The 15,568-nt window shown below is 40.3% G+C and overlaps 1 protein-coding gene across 7 annotated transcripts in view; it reads right to left on the bottom strand.

Annotated features, from left to right (window-relative positions):
- Window positions 1-4,854: 4,854 nt before the first annotated feature.
- megf11 (multiple EGF-like-domains 11) overlaps window positions 4,855-15,568 on the bottom strand; it is an 85,462-nt gene continuing 74,748 nt past the window's right edge. For 3 of the 7 annotated variants that reach the window (XM_082539031.1, XM_082539034.1, XM_082539032.1), the window contains 11 exons: window positions 14,616-14,750; window positions 12,536-12,664; window positions 11,801-11,929; window positions 11,033-11,161; window positions 10,767-10,895; window positions 10,427-10,663; window positions 10,112-10,281; window positions 9,958-10,021; window positions 8,478-8,522; window positions 7,569-7,781; window positions 4,855-7,321 (listed from right to left, as the gene is read on the bottom strand). In XM_082539031.1, the coding sequence (XP_082395157.1) occupies window positions 7,146-7,321; window positions 7,569-7,781; window positions 8,478-8,522; window positions 9,958-10,021; window positions 10,112-10,281; window positions 10,427-10,663; window positions 10,767-10,895; window positions 11,033-11,161; window positions 11,801-11,929; window positions 12,536-12,664; window positions 14,616-14,750 (1,556 nt within the window). In that variant the 3' untranslated portion in view covers window positions 4,855-7,145. The remainder of the gene's footprint in view (window positions 7,322-7,568; window positions 7,782-8,477; window positions 8,523-9,957; window positions 10,022-10,111; window positions 10,282-10,426; window positions 10,664-10,766; window positions 10,896-11,032; window positions 11,162-11,800; window positions 11,930-12,535; window positions 12,665-14,615; window positions 14,751-15,568) is intronic. The other 4 variants (XM_082539035.1, XM_082539037.1, XM_082539033.1 and 1 more) reach the window with 3 other exon arrangements.

Here is a 15,568-nt window from a genome sequence, read left to right as displayed (position 1 = left end):
TTGCATTAAAGGCAATAGACAGAGTTTTATTTAATATCAGATCAGAAAAATCCAGGTGAAATTACCATATAATGATGTCTGGTCTTTGATCGCATGAGACTATTGTTGATGACATCCTCCAGAGGATTAAAAATTGTTTCGAAAATGAACATCATTACAAGGAGGACATTAGACAAGAAAGTGTTGTTGAAAAATTCTACGTTACACCTCAAGCTTGGAAAGGGGTCATCATCAAAAAAAAAAAAGTCATCCTTAGATAGTTAGATAGTTTTTTGTTAAGTTATGTTGTAATTTATGTTAGGTCAGTCTGTCTTGTCTCTGCTAGCCAGCTAACTAGGCCTCTTAGTTAGCTAGTTTAGAGTTTTTCTGTTAAATTATGTTGTAAATTTATGTTGCATGTAGCACCTTGGTTCCTGGAGGAACGTTGTTTCGCCTCACTGTGTACTGTTAAACTGTATATGGTTGAAGTGACAATAAAGCCACCTTGACTTGATCATCAGCTGGTCATGCCAGCAGCACCAGTCTAATCAGCTCCTTGACTCACTCACACTTTTTCAGAAGTATACAGTTTTTCAGACCATCAGGGAAAAAGTTTGTGTTCTTTAGTTGAAAAATCCCTTGACAAAATTGGGAAGTGAGTCAGTGATTTGACTTAGACTTTCAAAAACTGTGTTTTTTTAAATGATTTATGTTTTTCTACAAATATATGCACGTCAGACTCTTAAGAAAACTTGCAACGTGTGAGTGCATGTAAATAGTGAACGAGTCAAAATATTGCATACCTTCTGCAACTGAAATATAAACGGAGGAGAAAGGATTTATTTCGTACTGTGGAGATTGTTTGTAATTTCCCATTAGTAAGCTGAAACGATAGATATTAGATATATTATAATCTATTTTATAAGTATTGATAGACCTAAAAAGAATCCTGTGTGTTAAACTATAGACATTTTACAATAAAAACGAGAATTAAAGAAAAATAACTTTTCAGGTCCCACCGAGATTTGAACTCGGATCGCTGGATTCAGAGTCCAGAGTGCTAACCATTACACCATGGAACCACGTGTCAGCGACCTACTAAAATCATAGAGTGAATCGTGACACATCTTGTTTCTGCAAGGTGTATATTTATTGCGGATGTATTGTTTCCCTTGTAGACCGGAATAAAAAGACAAAACTTGGGCACTTACTTGTGACTGGCAGAATTACTTCAATGCCGCTCTCACCAGCACTCGGCTGCCTCCTGGTGGTCAACATGTGTAATTGCAAGAACCGCAGGTATTGATTTTCATTCCGTTTTCTGCTCGTCTTTGAGGCACATGTGAGTATGTAAACCTCAGGGCGATTCCAATGTCTCCAGTCCACACTAGTAATAATGACCTAACCATGTCTAAATTAAGTCTACAGCCACAATTTAGTGATCTTTCATTCCAAATCCTTTCCAGGAGGTGCACTTATGTAATTGTAATACTATGTTAAACTGCTGCTGATGAAACATCTTGCATGAGATCTTTTTGAAATACAATTAATTTAGATCTGAATATACAAATTTAATGATGATCTTTCTGCAAAGAGTACCTAATAACACTTAAATTAAAAAGTGCAACTGCACATCTGTGAGTTCACCACAGTTAGCAGGCCTAGCACAAAATCAGTTTATGACTGAGATTGTTCAACTCTAGGGTAAATCTCCTTAGTTCAACCAATACCTGTGAAAAAAAAGCATTATAGACCGAGGTGCAACATTACATAGCAGGACTCACTAGCCTTGAGCACTCGCAGGGTTGTAGTAATGTGGTTGCTCTGTCTCCATAAAAATAGTAATTTCTTTAAACCTTGAGCTTTGAACTCATATGGAAACATCTGTTCTCATAGAATTCTCCATTAACAGGTCTCACCAGTTGATTTAGACAAATCTTATGTCATTTCCTTTCCCACCTTTACTTTGTTAACAGGCTTATTTAGTTATTGAGCAGTGTTAGAAGTGTCAAGGTTGGTTTTCATCTGAATTATATACAAACACAGAGGGAGTGAAAATGATCAACCTCACTGGGATGAATAGTGATTGTGCATTAAGTAAAGATCCAGCTCTGGTCTGATGGATAATCACAGTTCCTGTAGCAGGACGTGACCACAATAAAGATCGGCAGCTGAGCTCTGCTATGGATTTAGCCACAGCAGAGTGCAGTCAAATGGTGCATACTTAAATGAGAGCGCTATCACACCACAATTGATCCTGCTATCAGAAGTTCACCAGGAAAAATAGAAACTTTATCAGAAGTTGTTGTGTGTCGCTCTTTTCAAATGCTTCATGCAGACATAAATCTATTCCCTGGCTCTCAACAGCTGATGTCAGACTCAAGTGAAAGTGACAGGTTATTCTGCAGCAGCGTGGTCAGCATCCAGGTGCAGCTTTTCAGAACATGTAGATGTTTTCTTCCCTCCCCACTCTATGACAGCTTCTGTGAAAAACAGCTTTTGCGAGAGATAGAGCTGACAGGCAAATGCACCAGAAAGGTGTACGCCTTAGGACTGCATTAGAAAGTGAAAAAAGCCCTGAAGTTCTTCAGCTCAAGATTTATCAACGTTGTAAGATGCAGACCAAAGATATGCACACATATGAATCAAACCAATGACACCGCTCACATTTAACCAGTTGCAACGAGTTTGTGTCGTGTGTAGTTTTTGGTAGCATTTGCATGTCATCTTGTCAGCTTTGCATGAATTTTGATAAAACGTGGTAGGGTTGTAGAGTGGGGTCATGTTAACAATCCATTAAAATTTGGCTTACATCCACCAAGGTCTTCAAGGTCGAATGAATGATTTATCAGTCGGAAAATGATAAAAAAAAAAAAAAAAAAGCTTTAGAACGTAGAAAAAAAATTATCCTTATAAGTGAGATGTGTCAACATATAGAAACTACTGTAAAAATATTTTAATATGTCATATATGACCTCTGACCTCACAGTTGTTAGATTAAACTGCAGGTCAAAGTGATAATAATTCTATACAGTGTTATTTAAACCCATGCTTCGTACTGCTTTTGCTTGCATTGACAACATGGAATTACATATGGGGATATACAAATATCTCGTTACTCTAGTCAAATAACCTCAAAGTTTCATCAAATACCTCATCATTAAATCTGTACCGCCTTTGTTTATACTGGTAACATTTAGGAAATGATTCTGGTATACGTGGATTTTAAATATGGCATTACAGTTTGCATCCAAATATCATGTCACATTTGACCTCTGACCTCACTTTCACATTTCACATCTGCCTTTCTTACATCTTAAAAGAAAGTATTATCAAGAAAAAGAACGAGCTGGTTATTCCTAAATCAATACCTTGTTTGATTTATTGATCATTACCTACGCCTACATTATCTGTCTAGCTGCCCTTCTCTGATTTTTACTGCACAACAAATTTCTTAAAGTAGTTTGAAAAGAACAAAGAAAAGAAAAATGAATATATACAGAATACAACACTATTCCCCTAAAAGTAAATACTACCCAGAGAATGAGCTGCCATGCCAGAGGTTTGTGCTCTTGGAGTGCTTCTTGTTAACAAAGTGAAAATGTCCAAAAAGTTCTCTGCAAGTTTTAACTGCCCACTGAAAGACTAGCAGTAATAAAGGAGAAGAAATATGTTCAACTGTGAAGATTATTTCAATACTTTGTATAAAATGTAGTTTAAAGGGAAACAAATGACTTCCCGTGAGACAGCTGACACTGTTAAATTAGGATTAATGGAGAACAGATGTGGACAGAAGCGAATGTGCCACTAATATAGTTGCATATTTGATGGCACGCTTTACACTGAGATGTAATATTCATATAGGTGGCAGAACAAGACTCTGGAAATTAGAAACATTTTCTTTTTGTCTGTCACAGTGACTCAGCTGAAAGAGAGCACACGCTCCCCAGCAGCAATAATGATACCTGCATCTGAACGCACAGAACTTTTAAGCATTCAGTATCTGTCCAGCTTTTAGTCAAATGAAGGTTTGTTGCCGTCTGTAACTCTCTACATGGTCTGACCTCTGAGAAATCACATAAAGTATTTCAGTTCGGAAAGGCTATTCAGCAAGCCAAAAAGAAGAAGAAAAAAGAAACGACATCTCTCAAGTGCTTACCGTGCTACCGTGTGACCTCTTCCTTTTATGCTTCTTTTCTTCCACTCTAGCTCTCTTTAAAGTCCCCGGCTGTATTTGGTCCATTAGTTCCTTGACTTAGTGACTGCATTTCCTTTCCGTGGGGCATCACTCAGGGTTTGTCGGCTGTCAATTGAGTGGAGCTCAAAAAACCCGCTCCTTAATTCTTTGTAATAGTGACCCGACACCCTGCAATTTCTCCACGTTCCGGTAATTATGACAGTTATGACTCTTTTTTTTTAGTAAAGCAAGCACTATGGCCTTTTACACTTGAGAGACACAGAGTTATTTCTATAACTTCATATAGACAGATACGGTTAGTCATATTAAATGTATTTGGTGATCCAACAGCGTAAATTATTTAAAAACCCCGTGCACTGAGACAAACTTAACAGCTCCAAAAATGTGTATCTTTACTTAACTCCAACAGGTCATCATCTCAGCCTATCGTGTTCATGAAGTAGACTTCTGAGCATCAATTACAACCATCAGCGATCCTGGGCGCAGTCAGAGATGAAAAACAAGCTCCACACTTTCACATAGAGTAGCAGTAAAAAAAACCTGCTTTTCTGTTTTTCACTCATCTGCACAGTCGATCAGGAAATTACTCAAAAGAAAATGTTTAATTCCTGTGATTTCATTTATATAGCTGTCAAGTAACTCTAATGAAAGTACAATAAATGCGGTAGAATAAAGGATAAAACATTTTCCTCTGTGGTGTAGCGGATAAATTTACATGCTGTGCAGAGCTGAAGTGTACGTATGGTGTAAATCAGCTTGCTTTGCCTGGAGGTCGCTCCTTTAGAATGACAGGAGGCCAGGGGCCAGTTTAAATGATAAAAAAGTAGAATTTATGAGATTAAATGAATAAAACTGACAAGCTGATAGCGCAATCAGTAGGGGCATCTGAAGTTTTGTTAAGTTTAAAAGCCTTCATGCAACACCCCGCAACGGTGGAGACCACTCAATCAATTTTATACAGTGAATTTTAAAATAGTCGACGGGTCAGCCGGCGCCCTGCGGTGGCGAGTAAGCCTATCGCTGGTCTAAATCATGTAGTTGTCCCCTTTCTGCTTCAGTCTGCGCACAGCATATAACATCGGAGGATTTAACAGAGTTTCTATTCATGAATTTCACCCAAAGACTCATCATTAAGCCACCTGATAAGATTTGTTGTTCACCAGACCAGAACCCTTCATTAAGGGTATTAACCTGACTGAAACGGGTTTCTGATGGCAGAATAGGCATTTAATTTGAAACTTGTACCAAAACAACAACCTGCTTTGATATGACAGCAGCTAGAAAAACCTTCCTCGGAGGTCAAATAGTCACATGGTTTATGATCCACTGGTCACCACACTGGTCAAAGATGGGATAATGTTCAGCACTAATGAAACGCTGTCTGTGCATCGATTGTCAACATGTTATTGCTTCTACATAGGGTGAAATGGAATTCACATAGTGAATGAGCAAATTCATCTCGATAAATAAATAAATAAATAAATAAATATGCTCTTTTAGCCTGATACAAACATAAATTTTAGATTTAGAAATGGATTTGTTTCCCTTTCTTTTTTCTTTTTTCTTTTTTTAAACATATAATTCCCTTTTGTAAATACTGCACAGGATATTTGTGGGTCTTAAACTGCTCATGTGAAAGCCTTTTTTTTCTCCCTTTTTTCAATTTACAATTTGACAGAGAGAGTGAGAACATTTTAAGTGACTTCAAAAACAGTTCACAAAATGACACCGATAATTTCACAAGAAGATAAATTGTGTTATCTACATCAGCGGGTATCCATGCTCATTTTTTTTCTTATGCTAGAATAACACAGACTTTTTTTTTTTTAAAAAAAGGAACACCATCACTAATATAAAACAATCCAAAAAAAACCAATTAGATTTATAAATACAAAAAAAGTCTAAGCAAACTCTTCTTATGACCCACTATTTTTAAAAAAAGATGTAAACCAAAACATTTGCAAGAAAAAAAAAAAAGAAGAAGAAGCTTTCACGTACAAAACAACACAAGATCAGATCACTTCATTAGTGTGGGGAGAAAAATCCAAACTTTAGACTTACTGTTACTTTCAGCAATGCAATAAATGCATGAACACTGATGACCTGAATACATTTCAAGATACACTGGGCCTCATTAACACTAAAACTAAGAGAAGCTCTTTAGTAAGACACAGAGATCACATGAGTATTAACTGTGATTGTTACTGGATAACAGTGAATAAAAAAAACCCAAATACAATATTTTACTATTTATCCATGCTTCCTCAGACTTGGCTCACTCACAGCAAAGTTTCCTTAATTAACATTTAGTGGAGGTTTCGCTACCTTTGCCCGCGCTTTTCTTCACTTCGGAGTAGATGATCGTAAGCACTTTGTGGCAGCTGTGATATGCAGCTGCTTCACAGAGAAAATTCATAAACACTATACATAGCAGATCTTTGCCTGCTTAGATATGGTGAAGGCTGTTAAACCTTCCTTCCTGTGGAGAAAATCACTTGTGTTTTGCGGGGACTTTATAAACGCTTGGCTGTCCTTGAATGTAAACTTATATGATGGGTTAAAAATCAGAGTGAAGAGAGCTCTCTCCAGGTAAATAAACTGTCCACCCACTCCATGTATACTGTCTTACAGGGTGCTTGGAAAGATATTGTTCCACTTCAGCAGGTCCATAAAGAGGCCAGCCAGCAGTTTGTGTGATCAATTATATAAGAAAATACAATGAGTGAATGATCGCTGGTGTGTGGGACACTCTATCTCCCCCCTTTCCTCTCTCTGGGCAATAGAATGGGCACCAGTGAGGGAGCTAAAGAGAGCAGGGTCCAGAAGAGCTGTGGCTGTCCTTCCATCTCAGCATGTCAGTATCTAATCGAACACACACAGAGACAAAGGGAGGGCCGTTGGTTGAAAGGTGGCTGGATGTTTCCCAGATGCCGGCACGCAGTCAGAGGCCCGGAGGACAGCGTTCCTTCTAGAGCAGAGAGCTGGGGCTTTCTGGAGGCGGTGGGGGTGTGTGCGTGGGGCTGTGACGCATGGGTAGTATGTCATAGTGGCTAGGGATGTGGCTGCTGCGGGGAAGGTCGTAGGGGCTCTGGGAGAATCCGGTGGCCATTCCATTGGGCCCCTGCAGGACGCTCACTGTCGGCTCTGTCACAGTTTGGGGAAGGAGGAAGGGGAAAAAAAGTGGGAGAGATACATAAGAAGGTAAAGTGTCAGGCACAGGCTGAGGGAAAAAAAGAGACCAGAGAGGTACATGCAACAGAGACCACATATATTTTCTTTTATCAAGGCGTACAAATTCTGTACAGGATCACAGTATGGGACATGACCAGAGAGGCCATAAGCTGCAGGACCCTGCTGAGCTCCACACACAACACTCCAACAACGCACTCACCAACATCATAGACATTCCTGCTTGCACTGCCCAGGAGGGTGGCAGTGCCTCCAAAGGGCACTTCACGGTGGGAGGGGGATTTCATCTCCACATAGCTGCTCTCTGTGTGCTTGCAAGCCAGCCCTGGTGGGTCTCTAATGGTAGCATAAGGATTCTCACTATTGAGGGAGCAGGAGCTGTTGCTGCACATGGAGCTCTTGATGTAATCTGCAGCTGCCGCAAGACAAGGACATATTTAGTAACAACAGAGATGAAGTGCCTGCCACTGACTTTTAACAATGGCGTACATACTGAACTCTGATATTAAAGGACTAAAATTTAAGCTGGTATCAGAGCGTGACCAGAAGAATGGAAGCGAAACTCGTTGCCATTCTCAAGAAGCTGAACTTCTTTTGTCTCGGACAGGTGACTAATGGTGGTACGTAGTAATCAGAGTACAAAGGGGAGAGAGTGGAGGACTCGTCTCATCCATAACAGTCTCATCATACTGATAAGAGGGCTCATTAGAGACCGCAGCAAAGCTGCTTCAGACCACTCTCCACACCCTTGGGTTTCTCACATTCACCACCGATTGAACAGTGTGGAAGACAAAATGACGTATCAGGCACGGAGCCATAGAGAGCAATTACTGTTGGAATAAAACCTCAGCCCACCATGATCTTGTCCAAAGTGCAGTGAGTTTTCACATAAATTACAGAGACTATATGGATGTGGGATTTTGGGTCAGAGAAATAGCTGTCTCAGAGGGGAACACGACCCAAATGGGAAAATGGATATATGGGCTGTTAAGCATAAAAGGATTTTGTAATTTAGCTGCTAGTGAAGCTGAACAGGATTCCATATGCAGAATAGGTCTTCACAGACACGCATGCAGCACACAGCAAACTGTCCCTGCTATTCATTTCTTACCTTTCCTGGAGCCTCTTTGTGTCTGTGCCTCACCCTGTTGAACATCTGTAAACATGTCAAAACAACAAAGTCAGACATCACATTAAATTCCCAGAACGTGTGAAGGTTGACAGGCGACGTCTCATTATAGTGAAATATTATTATTTTTTTATTTTTTGAAAGGATAGGAAGAAAATGATGGTGATAAGTTACTGCCAACAACAAAATACCACAAAAAAGAAAAAGCCAAGTACTGTGACTACAACAGTTCATAGCTCAGTAAATAAAAACCACTTTTTGACTTCCCAATATAATTGATGTGCTTTGTACGTATAAACTAAATGGGGGCTCCGACTTTTAAAGTCAAGCATGACAAAGAATTAATTATAGATATTAGGTTTTTGAATGGACATCCAACCTATTGTGATTCCCCGAGCGCTGAACACTGTCCTTTTTGTCAAAGCTGCTGGCATCTCACAGATATGCACAAGGTGTCCTCTGGTGTCTGTGCATGACCCACTTGGTTATAACGAGACTAAGACTGCTTTCTCGCTCCAAACTTGTCACATACAGTATTGAATCTAGTAAAGGACTGTGCACACTTTTCTAAAGTTAAGCAAGCCTAAGCCTAACCAGGGAGTGGATGCAAAATTGAATTCAGTGATAGAAAATAAAGCAAAACAAAGTCCAAAAGACAAACGCTCCCAAAGGGGACATGGACTGCAATCACTTCCTACTGAGGATTTTATCAGTCTTTAAAAAGGGGCCCAGTTATCTCTTGGCATCTTATATTGCAGCACTTCACGGCAACAAAGCAAAAAGGACACCTTGTGCGTATCTCTAGGACACCAGTGGCATCTGACAGAACAGCAGCAGTTGACGCCTCAGGGTCAGAATGCATTGCAACAGTGTTCAGCGCGCCTAAAGTAGGACATAAGCAGTAAAGAAAATAATAATATTAATAATACAGTATTTTTACAACAGCTCACACTGTCATTCATTATCTGTGCACCACACCTTATTCTCCACTTACAAATGGTTACCTGACAATTACCATTAATACAAAAAAAAATGACTTTGATGTGCTTACATCAAACTACCCTTTAGTTTGTTATAAACCATTTATGAAATGCTAATATGCTCCTTTTAAATGCCACACTTAATTTTCTATCGTTCACAGCCTATGTGAGTGTAGTGTTTGACCCAATGTAAGCCTTCATAGAAAAATGTGCCACCAGGGGAAGTGAAAGAGGACTAATGAGCTCATAGTGACCCCTATTCATCTTCGCACCACTGCTTTCGCTGCATATCTTATCAAAATCAGAGCAAAGGTTATGTCTAACAAGAGACCCCTGGTTCATCTTCATTCACAGCAGGTTAGCGCCAATAAAGGGTGTGTGAGAACGACACGTGTGTCTTTTGCCCTTGAATTGCTGGCTCTGTAAAGTCCAAATTCCAGATCTACGAACTGCGATGTAATAAGGGAGAGAAGAAAACTGACCCAGGTCATTGAGGTTGCAGTAGGCCCTCCATTCAGACCCATTTCTGCTCTTCAGCGTGTTTGACTGTGAAAAGAAAAAGACAATGTAGTGTTGATTTTGTACTGCAGCATGTAATTTAGAAATTTTGTGTGAAGACTTGGAGGGAGTTCATACTTTGAGGGTCAGAGTGCCGTCCAAGTTGCTGGAAATGGTTGAGACCACATTACACTGAGCCACGGTGTGGTAGCTAGGGTTGGAGAAGCACTGGCCACTGCTACTGCTGCTGTTCTGGCTCTGACTGATCTCAGGAGCACTGGTTCTCATCGCGACAGTACTGCCACACTCTGAGGATTTACACACAGAAAGGTTCAAAAGCAAAATGATACCTTTTTACATTTTTTCCCATTTTAGTGATATTGCATGGGGTGTAATATCCCATCACTTACATATATTGTAAGTGATGGAAAAATGCACATGCAAGACTCTTACCAGACAGAGAGTAGTCAGTGTTGGTAATGTGCATGGCCTGTGAGTACGATACACTTGGCTGGATCTCATGGCCCTTGTCCCTCTGCCTCTGTCTGTACCACACAAACAGACTAAGCATGGCCATGATGATGAGGAGGAGAAAGATGATGCCCATGACAGCCCCTGCCGACTGGCGCTCGGAGCCTCGTGCTGGACTGATCTTTGTGTATGGGTTCAGCTCTTCCATCATCAGAGCTGCTACAGAGAAAGCAGAAAAAGTGGGTCGTTTAAACAATGCATACACATCTGTGTTTGAGCGATAATACCCCGTAAAGCCTCGGCCATCTCAATCACCTCTCACCTTGATCGCAGCGGATGCCTTTATAGCCAGGGCTACAGTAGCATGTTCCAGTCACATAGTCACAGGTAGCATTGTTCAGGCACTCGCATAGCTGCTGGCAACCATATCCAAATGTACCAGCGGGACACTCTGCATGACAGAGAGGCACATTATTACACCCATCAAAATTAAAGCACTTACAGAGTGGGAGCCAAACTGTTTATAGAACACACACTCATCTACTGGGTAATTTTGCTCAGAGCTAAAATGTGTTGTGCCTACTCAACTCTGCTCACAGCTCGTCCCAATGAAGCCGGTTCGGCAAGCACACTGGCCAGATATGTGGTCGCAGTCTGCACCGTTTTGGCAGCGGCAGACTTCGGAGCAGTCCCTGCCGTAGAACCCTGAAGGACAGCCTGGGACAGAGATGTATAAAATGTTGGGGTGGGAGGAGTGGTGAAAACAAAGAGAAGGGAAGACAACATAGAGAGTCAAGGTCAAATCGCAAAGGAACGAGGAAATCAATATCACTCAATGTCTCTGCTGCATACTCAATAAGAGACAATGTGAATGAATTGAAATGAAACATTTCCTGCTTCTGCAGAAAATGCTGTTATGCTGTCAACATAACCTAGAGGTGGAAATAAAGAAGAAGACAACTGCAAATAGTAAGAATCTATATGAGAGAAGAGAGGGGAAAACAAATGTAATTTTCATGCACAATAGCAGGAGCTCCACACTGCAAACAGTACTGAATAAACCCCTCGAGGTGATGGATAATGGAAATTCAAATTAGTGGACTGATATTGATGATCTGCTCTATCCCTGGGTAAATGACTGGGATGTATTACAACCATTAATGAAATGACCATTAGTTCTGTTCTGCTATTGCTCTCTCTCGCTTTAAAAAAATAAAAATAAAAAAATAGATAAAAACATCCAGTTTCCTTGTAATCAGAAAAAAAGCATTGTTTCTCACTTGTCATCTGCTGCAGTTCTATTAGACTGCCAGTAGATGACACTGTGTGTCTACTAACTGGATGGGAGAAACTCACGCTGTGTGCAGTAGAGACCGGTCCAGCCGGGGCTGCACCTGCACTCTCCATCATAGGCACTGCACTGGGCTCCATTGTGACAGTTACACGAGTTGAGACAATCAGGGCCCCAGTGCCCAGAGGGACAGGCTGCAGACGCCAGAGACACAGTCAAACTCATGGTCACGCACTCTCCCTTACATACACTACGTCCTAGACATGCATACATGAATCACATAACACATATGTTTGAGGAAAAGTCCAGACATTCTCCACGCTTTCATACAATATGTTAAAATGATACATTTGGAAGAAAATCCAGTTTTGTCATTACCCTCCACAAGCCCACAAGTTGTAGTGTTGGAAATTGCTGTCAGGTGAATATGTATGGATTATCACCCGTGTGATCGTTAGTTGTTGTTTTTTTTTAGTTTAATAGTTAATGCAATTAAAAAAAACACACACACACATCAATTTCCCATGCCATGGCAGCTCAAAGTTCTGCTAATGATCTTTGGCCTACAGTTCTGTAAATCAAAGAGCATAATGTATTACAACAATCATTTAAGCAAGCTGTGTGTTTTACATCAGCTGGTGCTGAGGTTAGTTCTCTCTGTGCGCCGGGTCATGAAGATGATTAATGTGTATGAAGGTAAGGGTGAGAGAGAAATTAGGAGTGGAGACAGACAATGAGAGTGGGAAAAGTGGACAAATGAGCAAATTACAGAGTGGATGAAGGAAGGAAGGAAGCCATACCCTGAGAGCAGTCCTCTCCTATCCAGCCAGGAAAACACTGGCAGGAGCCATCAATGGGGTTGCAGGTGCCGTTGTTGGTGCAGAGGCAGATCTCGGCACAAGCTCTCCCGTACCTGCCACTTGGACAGACTGCAGAACAGAAAGAAACAACACACCACTTTACGAATAAACAAAAAAACTGCTCTGCCTCTTTTAAGATTAGAAAAACCCATTAACATTATGACACTAAACTTAGGCACATTACTGTGAACACATTTATGAAAACACACTGATTTTTTGAAAAGGTTGTGTAAACATGTTCCTCTAATGGATGATATCCTTTTATTTGAGTGGACACGAAATGATCTGCTTAAACAAAAGGAGGAGTCAGTCACTGCCTCCTGTGGCACAACTGCCCCATTTCCACTGCTTAGAGTGGAATGAGTGATGTGCCAAAGAATTAAAATAGACCATGTACACAGACCACTGTATACATTTTTAATGAAATTAATATTTCAATGCATCCAGGCACTCTTCAATAAGAAATATTATTTCCAGTGAAACCTCGTTTGTGTTTCCTTGTTGGACCATGGGACAAATTAAACCAAGGTGTATCTCAGTATCAGGATCAGGGAGCTGCAGTGCCAGCAGATGCAATAAACGTCTCACATAAAAGAATAGCCACCGTTAGGAATATCTGATAAGGTGGCAGGCTGTGAAAGAGATGGGTCTGACTCATTATCATGGGGGGTGATTTTAATGATTATATTTCAACTGGTTTTTCCCTCTTCTTGAGAGCTCTTTCAACCTCTTTCAAGCAGGTTGTCATTAAGCCATGAGGTTGGCTCCCCCATACTGTTGCTTCTGGGGATTCAAGCCTCAGCTCATTGGGAGAGCTTCATTAGGCTGGGACTTTGTGTGCTGGACAGAGGACAAGTGAGGACACAATGGGGCTCAACAAGAGGATAATGTGCATGATGATGGCCACCTCTGTCCCTCGTCGCCTAACGCCCGCTCACCAGTAATTATGGTTCAGACAAATTAGGACTCGTTCTCGCTTTTACTTTTCCCTCTTCCTTCAGCTAAGCTATTAAACTTTTATTTGTAAGACATTGCTTAAAGCCATGAAAGAGAATTCAAAAATTCCTCATCGCCTATCTGTAATTTATTAAAAAAAAGAGGTAAATTATTAGAGGAAAAAAATCTACAGCGCATTTGTGTGAAGGTATCTCTTCTCAGAACGGCGGAGAACATTTTTAATGTGGAACCACTGACACGACAAATACAATACCTTGTCACACAAATGAACTGAAATCAGCACGCTGTTCAATGGATGGACAGTGTGGAGACAAAAACTACTGTGACACACACATAGTATACATTCATTCTCTTTCTCAGTTTCCTACTAAATGTTCTCTTTGACCAGACATATAGCTAAACGTCTTGCAAAAAACAAAACCCTCTTTGTAAAACATTTATCAAGATGTCATGACGCTACAAGAAGTAGTTGCTGAGAAATGTCGCTTATAAGGAATAAAAAGTGCCAAACCAAGTTGTTTTCATATAACATCCTCAGTAACGCCACAAAAGAAAAGTTGCCTTGAAAACAAGTTTAACAATAGAAACAGGTGTGTTTGTGCATTTCTTTGTCTGTATATTAATGAAAGCAATTTACATACAGCTCCTTTTGCAGAATTAGGCAAGGGGACAGCAAAATTTACTTAAAATATTCTTTGTCTAAAAATGTGGCTCTTAGCAATTTTCCATCCTCTGTTGAAGGTTGTTTTTTTGTTTACTTTTGTTTTTAGCTTAGGTTGCATCGATAATAGTCATATTTTAAAGTTTCAAGGCTAAGATGCTAGTGCGAGAGGCAGCAGGTCATCTTATTAGGACCAGTGTGCAAAGAGAGGACTTAAACAAAATGTACAGGAACAACATGATCAGTATTATTCCCTTACAGATTTCTGTATTTTATACAAAGGCATTTTCAAAAATAACCAACAAAAAAAGAAAAAAAAAACACTCAAACTTCACAGTGAATGAATTTCACTGTACGTGAAAGAGCAGGATAAAGGTCAAAAGGACATAGAAGACTACTTGCCTTGGTTGCACAGCGAGCCGGTAAAGCCAGACAGGCACTCACAGTGGCCCGTGACATGATGGCATGGCCCGGTGCTGTGCACACACTGTGGACACGACTGGCTGCAGCGGTGCCCGTAGAACCCCGGAGAGCAGACTGGAGGCAGCAGAGTGTGGCAAGAGACGACAGAGAATCAGTCACCAGCGTTGGATGAAACAAGAGGTATATAGTAATGAAACAAAGCATGACAAGAGTGATCAAGGGAGTGCAGAAAAATCAAGGCTGCGAGAAGTAAAGCAGAAAAGACAAGGAGCGACAGCAAAGGCAGGGGAAAAGTATAAAAGTCAGTCTCCATTGTAATCACTGCCATTTTATCTGCAGCCAGAGACAGAATAGTAAACGAGTTAAGAGCATAGTGAGTCTGTTTTACGTCAAGTCATGAGAGCAGCCTGATGATCTATATATGTGAGGAGACACACAGCTGTGTTAATAATGCAAATTTCATTGAAAGAATGTGAACTGAGAGATATATAAACGGTGGTGCAGAAGTTATTATATAACACTTTATGCAAAGATTGTGCAACCATTATAAAAAGCTGCAATTTATATTAAAAACATATTTTCATTCCAGCGCTACACATTCTAAGAGCGCCTTAGGAATACTTACACTATTTTCACAGCCAGTGATTCGGAGAAAACTGTCAGGGGACAGCTGGGTATTTCTAAAATAGAAACCTTTTAGAAACTGACAAAACAACCTCAGTTGTAGCTTGACAAACTTGCAATGTTAAGTTTACCCAGTGGATTTTATTTTAAGCACCAGGTGTGGTGCATTTTTATCATCCTCTGGAGAAGCATGCAATTAGTTAACAATATTTCAGTAAGGGAAAAAGTGCAAAACTGCAGTTACGAGGTTTCTAGCTGACGAGAAAATTATCTGTGTAAATATTGAGTTTGGAGGAGTAACCATTTCC

Source organism: Aulonocara stuartgranti (genome assembly GCF_965226115.1).
Source record: "Aulonocara stuartgranti genome assembly, chromosome: 7".
Lineage (NCBI taxonomy): Eukaryota > Metazoa > Chordata > Actinopteri > Cichliformes > Cichlidae > Aulonocara > Aulonocara stuartgranti.
Note: the sequence above shows the minus strand (reverse complement) of the source record. Positions and strands in the feature narration are given on the sequence as shown.